The sequence below is a fragment of the Lampetra fluviatilis genome, chromosome 18, assembly GCF_964198595.1.
Source record: "Lampetra fluviatilis chromosome 18, kcLamFluv1.1, whole genome shotgun sequence".
Classification (NCBI taxonomy): domain Eukaryota; kingdom Metazoa; phylum Chordata; class Hyperoartia; order Petromyzontiformes; family Petromyzontidae; genus Lampetra; species Lampetra fluviatilis.
In genome coordinates, this window is record NC_136292.1 from 5,496,266 (window position 1) to 5,515,220 (window position 18,955).

The following is an 18,955-nucleotide window of genomic DNA, read 5'->3' on the forward strand; positions in this document are numbered from 1 at the left end:
GGTCTCGTGGGCACGCCGTGATCATCAGATGGGGGGAGGGCCCAGAGGTGTGACTCAACAGAGAGCCCCGCCGCGGGGAACCAAGGACGAGGGGCGGGGGATTTCATTCCGCTACTGATCCTCCTGCTCAAGGTGGCCTGCTGATCTGGCTCGAGGTGGCTGGAACTGATCCCCTGAGGTGGCCTGTTGACCCTGCTCGAGGTGGCTTGGACCGATCCGGCTCGAGGTGGCTTGGACCGATCCGGCTCGAGGTGGCTTGGACCGATCCGGCTCGAGGTGGCTGGGACCGATCCGGTTCGAGGTGGCTGAGACCAATCCGGCTCGAGGTGGCTTGGACCGATCCGGTTCGAGGTGGCTGGGACCGATCCGGCTCGAGGTGGCTTGGACCGATCCGGTTCAAGGTGGCTGGGCCCGATCCGGTTCGAGGTGGCTGAGACCAATCCGGCTCGAGGTGGCTGGGACCGATCCGGTTCGAGGTGGCTGGGACCGATCCGGCTCGAGGTGGCTTGGACCGATCCGGCTCGAGGTGGCTGGGACCGATCCGGTTCGAGGTGGCTGGGACCGATCCGGTTCGAGGTGGCTGGGACCGATCCGGTTCAAGGTGGCTGGGCCCGATCCGGTTCGAGGTGGCTGGGACCGATCCGGCTCGAGGTGGCTGGGACCGATCTGGCTCGAGGTGGCTGGGACCGATCCGGTTCGAGGTGGCTGGGACCGATCTGGTTCAAGGTGGCTGGGCCCGATCCGGTTCGAGGTGGCTGGGACCGATCCGGCTCGAGGTGGCTGGGACCGATCCGGTTCGAGGTGGCTGGGACCGATCTGGCTCGAGGTGGCTGGGACCGATCCGGTTCAAGGTGGCTGGGACCGATCCGGTTCGAGGTGGCTGGGACCGATCCGGTTCGAGGTGGCTGGGACCGATCCGGTTCAAGGTGGCTGGGCCCGATCCGGCTCGAGGTGGCTGGGCCCAATCCGGTTCGAGGTGGCATTTGGAGTGATTTGTTTTGGTCTGTTCCAGAGCCAGGTGATGCTTCGTGCGGTGCCTTCGGGGTTTTGCTCGGCAGTTTTCTCCCACCAGCGTTCGTGGTGGAGTAAGTCGATGAGGCCGTGACTGTGTTGGTTGTTGCGTTTGTTGCGAGGGTCATTTTGGTAGGCATAGTGGCGTGTGATGCGTGCACTCCTCCGGATAAGTAGTAGGCCTGTTGCCCTTTAACAATGTAAGATTTGTGTCGAGGTTAAGTTCTAAGTAGACACTATACATCTGGTTATATTCCGCACACGGTCATTTGAGGCGTCGCGTGAAATAGGGGCCCCACCATAATTTAAACAACAGTGATGCTAACTAGGGTTTCGGGTATCGACCGAAACCAGCTAAAGCATTGCCCCAAGAGGACGCCACCGTTGCAGGCCCCTTCGTGACACGTGCTACAGGTCCCGCACGAGCTTAATGCGGCACTGCGTGCAACCGCATTCGTTGGCGCTGCCCAACCGGTTACAGTCGCTGTCGACGCGTCCTGCTGCTCCCTGAGAGCAACCAACCCCACCAGACGGGTCACATGCCACCACCACAACGCCCCACCACTCGCTGCCCCCGCCTGCCAACACGCATCGCCTCCGCGTACCACTCGCGCTGTTCATCCGTTAATTTAGCAACATACGAAAGGCAGACAATGTCCCGTTCATGTCCCCTTCATGTATCCGTCTCTCAATAAAGAACAAAATATGTAAGAAATCTTACACAACCCGCCAATCGTGTCGCACGGGCCTTGTTTGTGGGTGTGCGTACGTTCAGCAGTGACGAGTCAAGACAACCCTTTGATATCGGTGTCGACACACACACACGCGCACGCACGGCGTCTCAACAGCAGAGGCCGTGCTTGCTTGAATCGATGCCGGTCGAACTGACTACGATCTCGCAGGGACAAAATGAGTAGGAGCCTATTAAATTTTTTATTCTGAATATTATTTGGCACGGCTGGTAGTGCGCAGACGCACGCACGGTCACTCCCTGGGCGGTGCATACCCGGGGTGCTCCTCCGCATTGCGTTTTAATCGGGAGGCTTCAATCGGCGCTGCCCATATTCTTCACACTGCCCGGCTGCATGCAGAGCCGGAGGTGTTACCAGGTAAGGCCCCGCTGAGCTGTATTGTAACGTTATTTTCACAAGCGACCTGACCATCAATGAATGATGGCTCGGCGAAGTGGCTCCGCAAGTGGACATTTGTAAGCGGCCAAATACTCTAACCGCGTGATGTTGATCGTAAATGTGGAGAGAGGGGGGGACCAGGAGAAAAATCCACGCGACCACGGAGGTAAAAGAATATAAAAATAAAATCACGACGTTTCGGAAGCAACATAAGCAACCGTGATCCGGTGTTGACTGCTCCAGCAAAATTAATGAGGCGCCCTTCAGTCTTTGCTTTGCTCGTTCCAGGTCGCTATGAAAGCGGAATAATGGGGGCCGACCGTGCCAATGCGGGGGGCCCTCGTGAAAGAAGCAGAGTCTTGAGACATCGGGGTGAAAACTTTACTCGCATTCACATTTTTATTCCTGGATGCAATCTGACCACCTCAGCCCCCCCCCCCCCCGCTCCGACTTCCCCGTCCCCGCTACAAATTTATTTTTAGAAATCTTACATAATATTTGTCGCATGACTGAGACCTTCAAATATTCCTAACCTGGACCCCCCCCCCTTCAGCCGTCTGTGCTGTCGATTCCCAGCTGCTGCTCAGAGTCTAATCCTGCAGTCTATGACTGACTGCCTCTGCAAAGTAAATGCGCCCACTGTTCCTGTACGCCAAACACATCTAATGTAAGTTAGCCGCCGTATAAAAGCCAAATGGTCACACTACGCACTTAGCAACTTGAATTACATTCAACTGCAGCATTAATAAGCAATGTAGCTGCTTGGGGGAGAGACGTGCGGCGTGCTTTTTAAATACCTCGGGAAGACGACCAAAGACACGTATGTAATTTAAACATCACATTCGCGCTCTGAACTAACGGAGTCTTTTGTGATGAACTACATTCATTACTTTAACATTGCGTTGTTTTATCTTGTTGAGCTTGAAATTCGTATTCATCTCATCTGCGTTTATGCACATTCCATCTCCGCTACTAGTTTTGTCTTTGCTTTGTTTTATTTGTGATTTCTTGCCGTGTCATTTGCCCCTTTTTACGTTCGTGCTTTTCTTCTGTCACTCGTCTCGAATGAAAAAGAGGCCTGCACTCTTAATCGGTTCTCACCTGGTTGGAAACACCTGAGCTGGGTTCTCACCTGGTCGAAAACACATGGGATCTCACCTTGGAAGAAAACAGCTGAGTTGTCACCTGGTAGAGAACACCTGACCCGAGTTCTCGCCTGCTTTAAACACCTGGGTTCCGCGTCTGAATCAATACGTTTTACAATCTCCCATCAGCCAGCCCCAAGCTCGGGTTCCCACATCTGTTGTGCACACAACCTCGGACGTGTGAGAAGGGAAATACAGTATCTCACAACGCCTGAAGAGGGTAGAATGACAATTGAATGCATTTCGTCGAGTTTCTGTAGTCATCGGGGGTTGTGTCATTACGCAACTCTTATCAACTGGGACTTGTAATACCCTCGGAAGACTTCACAGATTTCCAAGGGCAGCAGCTACCTTTATAAGATGACAGATCCCTGAGTAAACCAGGACAGGTGGCAACCCCCTAGAGAAAGCTTGCAAGAGTACATCTGGCATTAACACTTCAACATAGCGAGTTGTCTCATTAATTCAGCGAATCCAATTGACGTTTTTCTTATAAATCTAACAGATTTAAACATTAATAACGAGCTACTTAAAACAAGTTTTAACGTGCTTCTACGGCAGTGTTTGTTCGACGTGAAAGCGGGACATTGCAGACACAAGGGGAGGGGCTGGGGGCGTAAAGCCTCGGTTTTCAAAATGCCATCACCAATTCGCCCCCACCCCCAGTAAAGAGCATGTTCTTTCATGCAGTTTTATTTCAAGACCATTGGCTGAATAAAAGGAGTTGTTGGTCATGCCCCGGTATGTTGAGTAATATGACGCTTTTTAAATCCTTTATATTAAGTTCGCTTGCTTGCTTAGGACCGTGTAAATCTTTCGGTCGTTTTTTAACACACTTCCCGTTATCCAATCGAGCTGACATTTTCCACACAGACTCGTTGTGCGTGACAATTAATGTTCGTGAAAAAAAATTTCCAAAATTTTACACTTTAGGACAAAAATATTATATGTAATTACCAATTGCTTAATGGTGCAATGCAATCATCTGACCCATAGGTGGCAGCCATTTACAGCCAGAGGACGATAAGACTCTAGCCGCCACGCATATAAAGGATTTATAGTGAAAAACTTTGTTTTTACGGGTTAATTTTTAGTGACGTGGAAAAACAAGAAAACTGCTTTTCATTTACGTCCTTCCATCGTCGCACCTTTTTAAGGTACGCATCCCCGACGTAAAACGGGGAATACTCGTCCATTCAATTCGTTCACTTGACCCCCCCCCTTCCCCCACCAGCGACCAGAGGCCGTTATGTTCGCCGACATGTCAACAAATAATACACGCGACATGTGGTTGTTTCTCGAAAGGAATTTCAACCTCTGAATGGCGCTCGCTCAGGTGTGGTGGGAAGGGGGTGATCGTTACGTCAGATCGAATCCGTGGGTGGCTGGCGGAGAAATGTTCGGCACATCATGGACATGGCCTGAGACGAGCAAGATCCATTAAGGGACTTGATAATAAACCACAGGTACTTGGCATGGATAAATCAATCGATTAGTATCGATCCTCACACTCCGTGATGCGTGCGTGCAATAAAGCGTCTGAGGATCGATTTTTTTACGATGAGTGCCAATTACGTGCTGATCACATGGCAATGTTACCTCGAGAGCAATTTGGGATTAACAAAAACAGCACAAACGAGACGGTACAAATGAGAAACGAGACAAAAGAATCCGGTAGAACCCCTCTTAACGACGGTGATTGGTTCCACGAAACCGGTCGTTCAGTAATTTGGTCGTTAAGCGAATATAGGAAATATACGTTAGAGGCTTAATTCATTCCGATAGCATCTAAAGATACAACTTTTCACCCAAAAAAGTACTTTATAATATTTAAACAATGGATATGAATACACACAGATACTAACAACATTATAAAACATCATATTAAAAGAAACATGGTTAATCAATGCATCAATTTATATTTACTGTATCGAACAGCCCGTCAACAGGGGAATGGTCGGTAAGCGAACACGCTGTGCTCCATGGAGGCCCATCGTGAAGCGATTGGTCGTTAAGAGGGGTGGTCCTTCATAGGGCTTCTACTTTTATTGATATTTTTAAATATATTAGAGACCAGCCATGGATTGTGAGAAGTCATCGAACCGAGGATTGTGTGAGTTGCGGGCCTGCTGCATTTTCCAGATCTTATATTCTGTCCTCTTAACTGAGATATTGTACGCTCTGGATTATTTCAAGTTAAGAGTTGGGATGCGTCTTATAATAATATGGTCGGTGTGTGTGTGCGTGGGACCACATTTGCATACCGTTTAGTATCGGCATCGGGCACGCGCTTTGGGTGCATCTTACTCTTCCCGAGATTCTTATCATCGAGAGAATGCGGTGCACGTTCACAGCAGCCCCACTCTCCCCATCGCACCCAAATTGATTATAACACATTCCTGCGGAGGGAGCTGGTAGGAACGTTGGGTTGCTCGGTCAATGGCCAGGGTCAACGGCGGCGTGGTGTATTCCGCAAATATGACCGACTGTGAGGGCGGGCACAAGCCGGCGTGAGTAGGTTAAACGTTGAGTTGTATAAGGGCACCACGGGGTGACCAGCCCCTCCCCACCCAGCCCCACCCCTCCCACCCCTCACCCAGCCCCTCCCCACCCTCCCCTCTCCACCCAACTCCACCCCTCCCATTTTTGGATGCACGGCCGACGGACGGACACAATAATCCCCTGTGGGCTGGTGTAACCAGGGGTGGGGGGGGGTGGGGGGAGGGGGGGGGGGGGTGGGGGGAGGGGGGGGGGGTGGGGGGAGGGGGGGGGGTGGGGGGAGGGGGGGGGGTGGGGGGAGGGGGGGGGGTGGGGGGAGGGGGGGGGGGTGGGGGGAGGGGGGGGGGGGTGGGGGGAGGGGGGGGTGGGGGGGGTGGGGGGAGGGGGGGGTGGGGGGAGGGGGGGGGGGGGGGGGTGGGGGGAGGGGGGGGGGGTGGGGGGAGGGGGGGGTGGGGGGTGGGGGGAGGGGGGAGGGGTGGGTGGGGGGTGGGGGGAGGGAGGGGAGGGGGGGGGTGGGGGTGGGGGGAGGGAGGGGTGGGGGGAGGGAGGGGTGGGGGGAGGGAGGGGTGGGGGGAGGGGTGGGGTGGGGGGAGGGAGGGGTGGGGGGAGGGGGGGGTGGGGGGAGGGGTGGGGGAGGGGGGGGTGGGGGGAGGGGTGGGGGGAGGGGTGGGGGGAGGGGTGGGGGGGGAGGGTGGGAGGGGGAGGGTGATGAGACGGAAGCTTGCGTTGCCTCCGAAACGTCGTGATTTAATTTTGTAGTTGTATTTAGTTATTTATTTTCACCGACGTGACTTTACCGAAAAAAACAAAGAGTATTCTGCAACTCTTGTCGTGAAGGGCCTGTTTTTGTCGCTGTCCGCGGTGCTGACCGATACAACTCGCCGTTTCAGTGCTGCCCGCTGGTGCAAACACACGGGGCTGCTACGTGAAGATACGACCATAGCACACACACACATTCAACAGCCTTTGGTCTTGACAGTACTCACCCCCCTTGTGTAATGCAGTTTTATTTTTGATAACAAAATGCAATACGCATACACGAATACATACATACATATACGTACACATAGCCGGTTATATATTTTGTATTTCATATCGTATATGCTTTGAATAATTTATATTAAATGACGTATATAAACTCTGACAAACCGCGGTTTTTTTTTTGTTCATTTAAATAACCTTCCTGTAGTTTAGTGCACGCATCGGGTAACGTAGAATATTGCTATAAAATCCCGCAAAATCATCGCTACCATCGTCAACGTTCCGGTTACCCAGAGGCCCCTTTGCTGAACAATTCCCCGCAACAACAACAACACAAATGGTTGGTTACAAAATGATGATCGGGGTGAGGCAGCCTCCCTTGGGCTCCGGTGGTTATCGTCATCCGCGGACCTAGCAGCGAGAAACTAAACTCTCCCCTCTCTCCTCTCTCTCTCTGCTACGTTTGTCCCTGCAACTGTGGCCAGGCTCTGAGCAGGTAATTTCACAGCACATCAACCACCGTCTTGCCTTTTTTTCGCACCATATTGGGGGTCGGGTGGGGGGGTGCGAGAGAGCGACAAACACGCAAACAAACGAACGAACAATCGAACAAAGAGAGGAGCGCCCGCATTGAAAAGCTGCGCTAGTGGTCGAACGAGCGTTAACTTGCATCCCATGCAGAATGTCCTTTGGCATGAATGGGAAGAGGTGGAAGAGAGGGGGGGGGGGAGGGGTTCGTTACCGTCTCGTTGTGTGATTCTTCTCGGATTCACGAGGACGGAACCACGCTGGAGAAGATGCCGCGTCTGTAGACGGCGACGTTATTATTATTTTTAAAATTATCTTCATTATTATTATTACTAGATTTTTTTTGCGCTTAAGAAGACTCGGTCCGGCTGCGCCGTCGCCGTCGTCGTGTGGGCCACTGCCGATCGCCTTGGCCGCGACCGCTCGCTCTCGACCTGACCCTCCGCTGCCCCTCCGACGAGGCGACAGCGGGGGGTGGCAGTAGGCGAGCGCGGGGTCAAGGTGAGCGCGGGGTCAAGGCGAGCCGCGGGGTCAAGGCGAGCCGTGGGCGGGCGGGCGGGCAGACGGACGGGCGGGCGGAGGAGGCAGGCGGAGGGCCCCAGGGGCTGCGTCAGAAGTGACCGTTTTTGGAGAGGTAGGCGATGAGCGCGACGGCGAGGCCCACGTAGATGCCCGTGCCGATGGTGATGGAGAGGACGGCGAGGAAGAGCGCCCGGCGAGACGACGCGCTGGCCTGGTGGAGCTCTCCCTTGACGATCGCCCTGCTCGTCTGTGTGGCGCGTGCGAGACGGAGAAAAACACCATCACGCAAACAGTGTCGGCAAAGCCTGGCCTGCAACCGATGAGTGCCAGAAGGTCAAAACTGTTGTTTTTTGTTCCCCCACGATCACGTTCAATACCCGATGGTGGGCGTAGCCCTCGTGTGTGCAGGTGGCGGTGCAAACTAACCAGGGCCCGCAGTTGCCAGAGAGGCTCGGGCACCGGGGTTACGAAGAGGGGGGGGGAGGGAGAAATTGGACAAGGGCCGGTTCAGATAATCGCCGCACGCGTTGACCGCGAGCGGGTATCGAACTCGCTCGTGTTCGTGTTGTCGTGCTGGCAGATTTTACCCGGCGGGACAGGCAGAAGGCGGCGATTCCTAGCGGCCAGAAGCAGCAGAGCATGGTGAAGACGGAGAGGCTGAGGTGGTCGCGCGGTGGGAGGGCCATGAAGTGGTCCTCGCTCTCCGTGTCGCTCGAGTAGTCGCTCTGCGGGGCACGCGCCCGGGGGGAGGGGGGGGACACATCGGCACGCGTCACGCGCTTTGGAATCGCTGACGTCGTCGTCATCGTCGTCGACGTCATCGTTGTCGTCATTGTAGTCGTCACAATTGTCACCATCGTGATTTTAAACATGGCATTGCCATCACCGTGAACAGGTTATTATTATTCTTATCATCATCTGAATAATGTGTCGTTAGTATGATTACGAACAGGGCACCACCATCACAACCATCGTCATTTTGAGCAGGGCATCCTAATTATATTTTAAACAAGATATCCTCAACATCATCACCATTAATAATTAGAGTACAAACATGTCGATATGATCATCATCGTAATAACGAAATACGACATTTATAAATAGGTCATCAATAGAGTTAGAAGACAAGGTACGTGCATATGCAGCACGCTTTCTCCGAGCCAAGTTCAACCTCCAGCGGTCACCGTTCTCCTCTGGTCACTTGTCAGTCGGACAAGGAGGCTGCCACTTCTGGCATCTATCGATCAGCTGACACGGAGCCATGGGCCACATGCTGTCCACGAGGCATAGGCTCGGTGGTTACTGCTTGAACCAAATCATGGGAACGTCGCAATAGATACGTGGGGATTTGACCAAAAGAAAGCACTTCACCTGAACACAGTTGCGCCGTGTTTGTGTAATATCTATCGAGCAGAGACATGTGTGCACTAATGAAACAAAGAGTGGCTTGAGACGGAAGAGATGAGATTACGGAGATGGATGTTGGGAATATATCTTAAGCGAAAGGAGGCGGAATGAACAAGCTGGACCCTTAGCAGGGATTAATAATATTCTAAAGAAGGCAGGAAGTGGACTGTAGACTGAGATGGTTGAGTATGCGTTGAGAAGAGATAAAGAACATGCAACTCGAAGGGCTATGGAGAGTAGAGACCCATAGACTCGTACAGAGGCCCATAGACTCGCACAGAGACCCATAGACTCTCACAGGGGCCGATAGACTCACACAGAGACCCATAGACTCACACAGGGGCCGATAGACTCACACAGAGACCCGTAGACTCACACAGAGACCCATATACTCACACAGAGGCCCATATAGTCACACAGAGACCCATAGACTCACACAGGGGCCCATAGACTCACACAGAGGCCCATAGATTCACACAGAGACCCATAGACTCACACAGGGACCCATAGACTCACACAGACCCATAGATTCACACAGAGACCCATAGACTCGCACAGAGGCCCATAGACTCGCACAGAGGCCCATAGACTCGCACAGAGGCCCATAGACTCGCACAGAGGCCCATAGACTCACACAGAGGCCCATAGACTCGCACAGAGGCCCATAGACTCACGCATGATCACGTATATTAGAAGGGATATGGGGATGCCACCGGGGCAGAGAACGAGTGGAGGGAGAGAGGGGAGGATGCCGTGGAACGAGGACAGCGGATGAGACGAGGCACAGAGTGGAAGCTCGTGGAGCAGGAAGCTGCGAGCAGCCTGTCGCTATGCAGTCATTGGGACTTCTGGCTTCGAAGTGGCGTTTTTTCCCCCCTCCGGGTATAATACAGCCACTGAACACACGTCACGCTGCGTAATGTGCCGTGAGTGACTCCAATCCAAGCGATGCCTTCTCTCGTCTCGGTAATCCAATCTTTACACGGCACCCGACTTTTATTTATCAACGTGGGCCAACCGTTGATGATGAACGCGCCGGTAAAATTAAAACCCCGTGAACATCTGCGGCTATTGTAATTGCGCTGTGAGAGTATCATTACTTGTTAACTTTATTTTGTGTCCCACTCCCGTCGTAGAAAACGCCCATTGTCTCTCCGCCGGTGGGGGAGAGGGGGGGGCACCTTCCGATGTGAATCGCGGCCCAACATTTAAACAACGCTGAGCGGAATTTTCCCCGGCGCGTGGGACGATGGGAACGTTTCCGCTTGAAGGCAGCGCATCACACGTGCCCCCTTCTCTTTCTCCTCTTCCTCCTCCTCCTCGTCGCCGCAGCTGCTGCTGCTGCCGCTGCTACCGCGATCGCTCGTGGGCAACGGAGAATCGGCGCAAGCGGCGAGCCACAGAGGGCCGAGTCACGAGGTTGGCGCACCCCGGGGGTTCACACGCACGCACGCACCTCGTACGCGCTCTTCAAATATGTAACTATATAAATATCTCCCACGACAAAAAAACGTGGAGATATTGTTTCTTTCAGACACTTCCCGAGCCGTGGAACGAATCCGCTTTCTGTCCTGCGCAGGGAACAAAGTTCCGAATTCTGAATGAATGGTTGTGATTTCTAAATCCCAAGCACAGGCCTAAAAGCCCAATTGTCTAACAACAACCCAGTACTGTTACAGTTGTATTATGTTGTACGTATGTGTGTTGAACTTCTTTCGCACCGTACGTAGCCAATCGTGCTAATCGGAGGTGTGGGGTGGGGGGAAGGACAACAAACTAAACACGCCAACAACAAGCAGTTCTGACGAAATGAGTTTTCAATTTAGATTGATGTAAGATTATTTAGTTGGAATTGAGCATGGCTTGCTGTAAGAACGTGAGAAAATGTTACGGTTGAAGGGAATTTCAAAGTGGAGCAGTCGGGGGGGGGGAGGAAACAGGGATGAGAATCGTGGTGAGCCGCAATGTGGTGAGTGGGTGAGTGGATGAAGTGTGGTGAGTGGATGAATGGGTGAAGTTTGGTGAGTGGATGAATGGGTGAAGTTTGGTGAGTGGGTGAGGTGTGGTGAGTGGATGAATGGGTGAAGTTTGGTGAGTGGGTGAGGTGTGGTGAGTGGATGAGTGGGTGAAGTTTGGTGAGTGGGTGAGGTGTGGTGAGTGGATGAATGGGTGAAGTTTGGTGAGTGGGTGAAGTGTGGTGAGGGTGTGAGCGAGTGAATCGGTGAGTATGGGGAGCGGTAATGTAACGATGAGCGTGCTGCTCTAAGAACTCGGCGACCCGAGTTCGATTCCTGCTAACGGGCAACAACAGGGACGATTATCTGAATCGGTCCTGGGCCTCCCCTAGATCGACTCAGCCTCAAATGAGTGCCTGGTGCGGTGTGTAAACATCGCCATTGGGGAGATAAAGGCGGCCGGGCGTGGTGCTACCCCCCGCCCCCACGTGTACCGTGCCGGTCTTCATAGGTGCTCGCCAAAAGCGCTTGCCCCAACAGTCTGTTAAGGCTATACGGCGGGTCTTTGTTTGTGATAGGTGAGTGGGTGAATGAGTAGGTGCAGGGTGGGCGAGCGAGCGAGTGTGTGAATGAGCGAGTGAGACTGTTGTGACCTGGTGGTCGAACGCAGTGTTCTGGTAGATCGCGATCTCATCGTAGTTGGAGGAATCAATGAGTGGCGTTCACGGGACCAGTGGCCATGGTGGTAGTAGCAGTAGTAGCGAGAGAAGAGTGATACAGCGGGTGACTGACTACCGGTGACCGAACGACCACGGTCATTCCAGGCCGCTTCACGTCACCGCCACAAGCCGTTGTCACCTGTACACATTTCATTGACACCTGTGGCATTTGAGATTGCGTGGAGCTTCCTTTACCGCAGGCATCTACGCTGCACACTCCCTTTCTCCTTGTTCAGGTGTTTTGCCCCCCCCCGCCCCACTCACCCACTCTGCCTATGGCAGTTTCCGTCCCTATTTAAAAGAAACATTCTCACTCCCGGCAAACATGCAACGTTGCGCCAACCTTGGCACGTGGTTGGAATCGTTGGCCCAACAACGTTCACGTGTTGACTGGGCCGTTGTGTACAACAGCAATGGGGCGAGAGTGTCGTCGGGTCGACGGTGCAGAAGCGAGGGTGCCGCAGTGGTGAGTTGTTAGCTACCTCGCTTGGTATGCAGGAGGTACGTGGGTTCGATCTCGACCCTGGTGCCTGCTGCTGTATATTCGGAGTCTGCGTGTCTCTCTCTCTCCGTGGTCGTGTGGATTTTTCTCCAGGGTATTTGGCTGCTGTACATTTCCACGCGTTAAGCGACTTCGTTGAGCTATCATTTGTGGCCAGGTCGCTTCTGAAAAATAGCTGTCTAGCTCAGTCGCTATTACCAAGTAAACATAAGTTGTGTTTTTACTTTAGTTGAATCTACTGTTGTACTGTATTATTCTCCGGCGTCTATGCTCTCCACCTTGACCAACCCGCACTGGCCAGCGTGTAGTATAGTCAAATGAACACCACTACTTGCACGGCCTGGGGAGGCCCTCATCCAGCAGTGGATTTGACTAAAGGGCACTACATTAAAGATAAATTGTCAGTGTTAGTACACTAATCATCGTACGACCCGTGATGACTTCCTACAGAGAGGTGAACGTTGCTCGCTTTATCGCCCATGAAAGCATGATGGGGTGGGATCGCTTTCTCCGAACGGGGGATTGAACTCTCAAGTTCTCCCACCCTGCAAGTCGCGTGCTCTGCCCACTGAGCGGTGCAACTGCGTCGGACGTGCCGTGGATTAATCTGACTTCTCTCCAAGCCAAAGTCCCTTTGATCTCCCCGTGCTTCACAAACCGCGTTAATGGCACCATCGCCTACTCCTGGCATCGAACCTTCGTTTAATCAACCACTCGCTCTGTGAGCAGACAGTCGAGCGCACAATTGAAACCAATGATATTAGCGCTCTGCGAGTAACATTATTACGATTGACAGCAATACCCCGATTTACGTCGGGGAATGCGTTCCTGAAAGACGCGACGACGTATATCGAAACGACGTCCGATCAAAGGCGATGTCCAGGAGCAGTGAGGTGGAGGAGGACGAAGGCTGAGAGGGTGACAGATAACGAGAAAGGACGGACGACGATGAAAATGATGACGATGCCGTCAGCAACGTAAGTGTGTCTGGGGTGGGGGGAGGGTGGTGAGGCGACGCAAATCAAGTAGCGGTGTGAATAACAAAGTAACGACGTTAACGAGAGCGAGACGTAAATCGGCGTGTCGCTGTCCGAGACATATGCGGGGTGTCTGTGACCTCGGGCGTCATTCATCACGCGATATTTGTTTTCTTTCCGGAACGACGCGAGGATGATGTGGAGTAGTAATAGGCGACGTAAGGCACTACCACTCGGAGCACAAGGCACACGACGTCGCGAGTACTCCGCCGACGTTATTTGCGAGATGGATGTGTGGGCTGGGTGCCAAAACGCAGTCATTCCCCGGAGCAGCGTTCTGGATTGCTGCCGGATGAAATTACGAGTGACCAAATCACAAGGAGTGTGCCCGGCCTCATCACATGCTGTAAGCTAAGCAGGCGTTTAGCCTGGATAGTGCTTTAATTTGAGCGACCGCAACGCTTTGAAACATGGGTTCTAGTCCTGCGACAGGCTACATTGTCAGCAGAGGGCAGTGCTGAAGCACGAATCGCATTGTTGTACCGTACTGTGCTGCCACGTTGACCAGCGGGCTGAAGGATGGTTAAGCATCTCCCTACCACGACCGCGTGGGGAAGGCCCTCAATCGAGCAATGGATTAACACAGGGGCTGTGCTTGTAGATAGAGCACGGTCGGGTTTGCTAAGTGGATGGTAATTATCAGTATCGTGATGGTGGAAGCTCATCTTCCAATTTAATAGAATACTATAATCATTTGCTTTTGAGTTACGACATTCATCTGACCCACACCATAGGCGGAGCGTGCGCAGGTGGCGTTTAACTCCCACGCGGTTGAAACGGAACGGTACATTGTTATTTAATTCTGTGTGTGTGTGGAGGGGTGCGGGGGGGGGGGCTCCAAAGCGGGTTATAGGACGCACCTTTCCCAATCTGTATTGGAACTAGAACGAAAGGGGGGGGGGGGGTGTGAGCCTTAGATCCCGGTAAGCGTGCGCGTGCGTGGTGTTTGTGACAGGAGTGTAACGATTTGCGCGCTGCGCTACGAACCCGGGCGAAGCGAGTTCGATGCCCGGTCACGGCCAACACCAGTGACGGTCCTGGGCCTCCCCTAGGTCGACTCAGCCTCAAATGAGTGCCTAGTGCGGTCTGTGAAATCATCCCCACTGGGGAGACAAAGGCGGCCGGGCGTGGTGCTGGCCACGAAACCACCCGTGTGCCGTGCCAGCCTTCATACGTGGTCGCTAACAGCACTTTCCCCAGCGGTCTGTCAAGGCTACACGGGGAATCTTTGTCTTGTGTGTGACAGAGCCGATTTGTAAAACTTTTTTGACACCGCAGCACAAGTTTCTGGTGGGGGTGGAGGGGAGGGTGTTTCTTTTTTTTTCCGCAGCGTCTTATAATCCGGAGGAATACGCTAGCCGCGTGCGGTCTCTGCGTTCCGAACTCATTGAGGAATACATCTGGGTGGCGTTGTCATCAGCGTCACCGCTCCCGTGCTGTTTGCTGGGGCTCTTGCGATGTGGGGGGTGGGGTGGGGGGAGGGCCCTCATCCAGCAGTGGAGTGACAAACAAGGGTTGGGAGCCTGCCCGTACGTGTGTACTACCACTACGATAACAACAACACGTGGTGCAGCTGTCGTAATTCGTCTCAATTAAAAGCGGAACAACACAATGAGTGATCGTGGCAAATTAACCGAGGGCTTAATTTCTCGCTGAGTGTGTTCCAAGCTGCTGGTAGACTGCGTGGGGTAGCCATGCGAGTAATATCAATATCGAGATGTATACTGGACGCGGTGTATAATAATATAAATAAGTTAACAATTTACAACGCATGCATATTCACGACATGGCAGTGTTTAAACGTCGAGAGCGCGACTCGGGAGACGGAATTTCCTCCCCAATTATTCGCCGGGACCAAAAACCCGTAAATAAAAAAAAGAAATGTCAGCTCTGAATTCACTTCAAATGTGCTCTAGGCGCAGCCATCCAATTCCCTGCTCACGCCACCGCCGGGAGCTCGAGAGCGCTCCTCTAAGATGGCACATTGGCCTCTTCTTCCGCGCCGGATAGATACATCTCTGAATTATCGTCTCGCGTTCCAATGGCTCCGACCTTGGCCTACTCTTCCACGCCGGCCAGGCGCCTTGTAAACACCCCGTCACGTGCACGGGAACTGACAGTCCCAGCGTGCTCGACGCATTCATTCTGACAAGAGTTTCAAACTTGCCGCGCCGGGTTGATAAATCTCTGAATTATCGTCTCGCGTTCCAATGGCTCCGACCGCTTTGCACCGTCACGTTCCAAACCGCGCAGCGCGAACACCGCACGGCGAGCGAGAACATAACTGGACCCCGGTCGTGGTGGCCTCCCGTTAAGGTCGACTCAGCCTCAAAAATTGAGAACCCACCTGAGCGCGGTGTGTGTGTCTGCGTGACGTGCTACGGTGCAGGCGACAACAACGCGCAGCGGTGAAACGGCTTCGTTAACGCAACGAGAGAGAGAGAGAGAGAGCGAGAGAGCAATTTGGGGCGATGGTGGCCTTACGTCGAGCTCGTGGAAGTTCTCGTCTTCCTCGTCCGTGTCGTACGAATCCGTGTGCACGTGGGCATCGCTCGTGGCCAGCCCGCAAAAGTCCGGCTCGGGCAACGCATCGGCAGGCCTGACCCGTCCCTCGCTAAACGTTGTCTCGCAGCACTCGGCCACCGAATCTTTGTGCAGCAGCAGCAGCTGCGGCGGCGGCAGCGGCGGCCCCTGCTGCGGCCGCGTGCCCATGAACCCCCCGCCTGGGTCGGTGGCTACGGCCGCCCGATGAGCGGCAAAGGAGGCGAAGCCCGGGCCGTAGTAATACGCTTCCATCGCCTTCTGCAGGGCGCGGGGGTCGAGAGGTTGCACGGTTTTCTCGTCCGCCTCCTGCCGCCAGCGCTGAAGCGGCTGCTCCTTGTAGAGAGGGGCAGGGTACCGCGCCGCGTGCGCCTGGTCCGAGCCCAGAGCCTCGCACTCCGAGCAGAAGCTGCGGTGATCTTGGTGGGGCTGCTGCTGTTGTTGTTGATGAGGATGGTGGTTGCCATTATGGCCCAGTGCTGTGCTCCGAGTGGTGGTGGTGGTGCTGTTGTGGTGCGCCATGGCAAGCGAAGGAACGTGCCTCGTAACCGAGTGCAGCGCGGACAAGCCCAGAGGGGGCTGCGACGTACGTACGTTGAACTTCTTTCGCGCCGTACCTAGCCAACAGCGCTAATCGCAGGCGCGCGGTGGAGAAAGGAGCGGGCGACGGAGGAGACGGCCGAATCGTGTGATCGCGTCGTCCTATCTTCGCTATTCCTCTCCCGCGTCTCCTCCCCCACCCCCCCCCCGCGTTGATCCGCTCCCCACCTTCGAGGTGAGCTTCGCGGTGCGAGCCGCACGATGGACTCGTGCCCGTATAGCGCAGATGAAAGAAACGAGACACCCCCTCCCCCACCCAGCTCTACCCCCCCCTCCCCCCCGGCGACGGTCTCACTTCTTTAAGACGCCGATGGCAACGTGGCTGCAGGAGATGACGAACGGGGGGCTATTGGCTACCGGGTTATCGCGATGAGCACCAGGCGCCCCCCATCATTCGCCACCAGCACCAGCATCAGATTCATCGTCAGCATGGCCAACAGCGGAACAGCGTCCTCTAGTTTAGCCACGTTGCGGGGAATGCCGCCGCGCCGGCAGCTGTGCGAGGAGGCGCCTCACTCAGATGCGTCTGAATCCGTAGCTGGGAGCTGGAATTGACACCGCCTCGGGCTGAAGAGCGAAGTGGAGCGTGGCGATGCGTCGCATCTGCTGCTGCGACGACGACGATGATGATGATGCTGCTGTTGCAGTGGTGGCTGCTACTGCTGATGTGACTGCTGCTGCTGTTACTGATGCTGCTGTTACTGCTGCTGATAACACTGCTGATGTGACTGATGCTGCTGATGTGACTGCTGCTGCTGATGTGACTGCTGCTGCTGATGTGACTGCTGCTGCTGCTGTTACTGCTGCTGATGTTGCTGCTGCTGTTACTGCTGCTGATGTTACTGCTGCTGATGTGACTGCTGCTGCTGCTGTTACTGATGCTGATGTTACTGCTGTTGTTGGTGCTGCTGCTGCGACTGCTGGCTCCTATCGCTGCCTCTGCTGCTGCTGCCTGATGAACACTGCCTCGCGAGCGACAGCAGCAGCAGCAGCAGGAGGAGGAGGAGGTGGCTGATCCGGTTTCACGATTCTCGCCCAAGGAGCTTCGCGCTCCGAAACCATTCACACGCAGAGCGCGCCTTGCTGCATCTGTGTGGACGTGCGTGTGTGTGGACGTGCGTGTGTGTGGACGTGCGTGTGTTTGTGGACGTGCGTGTGTTTGTGGACGTGTGTGTTTGTGGACGTGTGTGTGTGTGGACGTGTGTGTGGACGCGTGTGTGGACGCGTGTGTGTACGCGTGTGTGGACGCGTGTGTGGACGCGTGTGTGTGTGTGTGTGGACGTGTGTGTGTGTGGACGTGCGCGTGTGTGGACGTGCGCGTGTGTGGACGTGCGCGTGTGTGTGTACGTGTGTGTGTGTGTGTACGTGTGTGTGTGGGTGTGGACGTGTGTGTGTGTGTACGTGTGTGTGTGTGTGGACGTGTGTGTGTGTGTGGACGTGTGTGTGTGTGTGGACGTGTGCGCGTGTGTGGACGTGTGTGTGTGTGTACGTGTGTGTGTGTGTGTGTGGACGTGTGTGGGTGTGTGTGTGTGTGTTTGTGGACGTGCGTTTGTGTGGACGTGTGTGTGTGGGAGTGTGAGCGCGTTGTTTGTGCGTGTGTACTTGCGTGCGTGGGTGTATGTATGTATATGTGTGCACGTGTAACAGCACTTGCCGCAACAGTGTGTTAAAGGCTATACGGGGGATCTTTGTCTTTGTCGTACGTGTGTGTGAATGGTTTTAGGGAGCGGTATTGCAACGGTGAGCGCGCTGCGCTACGAACCTGGCAACCCGAGTTCGAATCCCGCTCACGACCAACACCGGTGACGATTATCTGAACCGGTCCTGGGCCTCCCCCTAGGTCGACTCAGCCTAAAATGAGTCGACCCTGTTTCGGTGTGTAAACATCGCCAATGGAGAGACAAATGCGGCCGGGCGTGATGCTGACCATCATCACAGCACTTGCCCCAACAGGCTACGCGGGGGATTTTGCCTTTCGTGTGTACGTGGGTGTGTGTGCGTGTATGTCCGTGGGGATGGGTTAAGACGTGGGTGTATGTGCGTGTGTGCGTTTGTGAGAGTGGGTTAAGACGTGGGTGCAAGTGCACGAGGCATCTTGTGTTTGCTTGCGTGTGAGAACGTGGCTTGTGTGTTGGATTAGGGTGTGGGTGTGTGTGTGAGGGTGGTTGTGCGTGTATGTACGTGGGAGCGCTAATGTAGTGGTTAGCGCGCTGCGCTAGAAACCTGGCCACCCGGGTTCGATTCCCGCTCAAGGCCAACACCAGTGACGATTATCTGAACCGGTCTGGGCCTCCCCTCGGTCGACTCAGCCTCAAATGAGTACCTGGTGCGGTGTGTAAACATCGTCGCTAGGGAGACAAAGGCGGCCGGGCGTGGTG

At 54.3% G+C, this 18,955-nt stretch overlaps 1 protein-coding gene across 1 annotated transcript; it reads right to left on the minus strand.

The window, feature by feature from the left end:
- Positions 1-6,759: 6,759 nt before the first annotated feature.
- LOC144937125 (synapse differentiation-inducing gene protein 1-like) lies at positions 6,760-16,744 on the minus strand. Its single transcript, XM_078864414.1, has 3 exons — positions 15,921-16,744; positions 8,404-8,541; positions 6,760-8,063 (listed from the first exon to the last, which is right to left on the minus strand). Exons 1-3 carry the CDS (start codon positions 16,497-16,499, stop codon positions 7,905-7,907), a joined length of 876 nt encoding a protein of 291 aa, XP_078720540.1. The 5' UTR covers positions 16,500-16,744; the 3' UTR covers positions 6,760-7,904.
- Positions 16,745-18,955: the final 2,211 nt, after the last annotated feature.

Bases quoted from the DNA above. Each gene is read 5' to 3' on its own strand.
- LOC144937125 (XM_078864414.1), bottom strand. From the start codon at position 16,499: ATGGCGCACCACAACAGCACCACCACCACCACTCGGAGCACAGCACTG. The intron at 8,542-15,920 runs GTAAGGCCACCA...CGTGCCCCGCAG, and splicing joins AGAACTTCCACGAGCTCGAC to AGCGACTACTCGAGCGACAC. The intron at 8,064-8,403 runs GTAAAATCTGCC...CGCGCCACACAG, and splicing joins CCTTCTGCCTGTCCCGCCGG to ACGAGCAGGGCGATCGTCAA.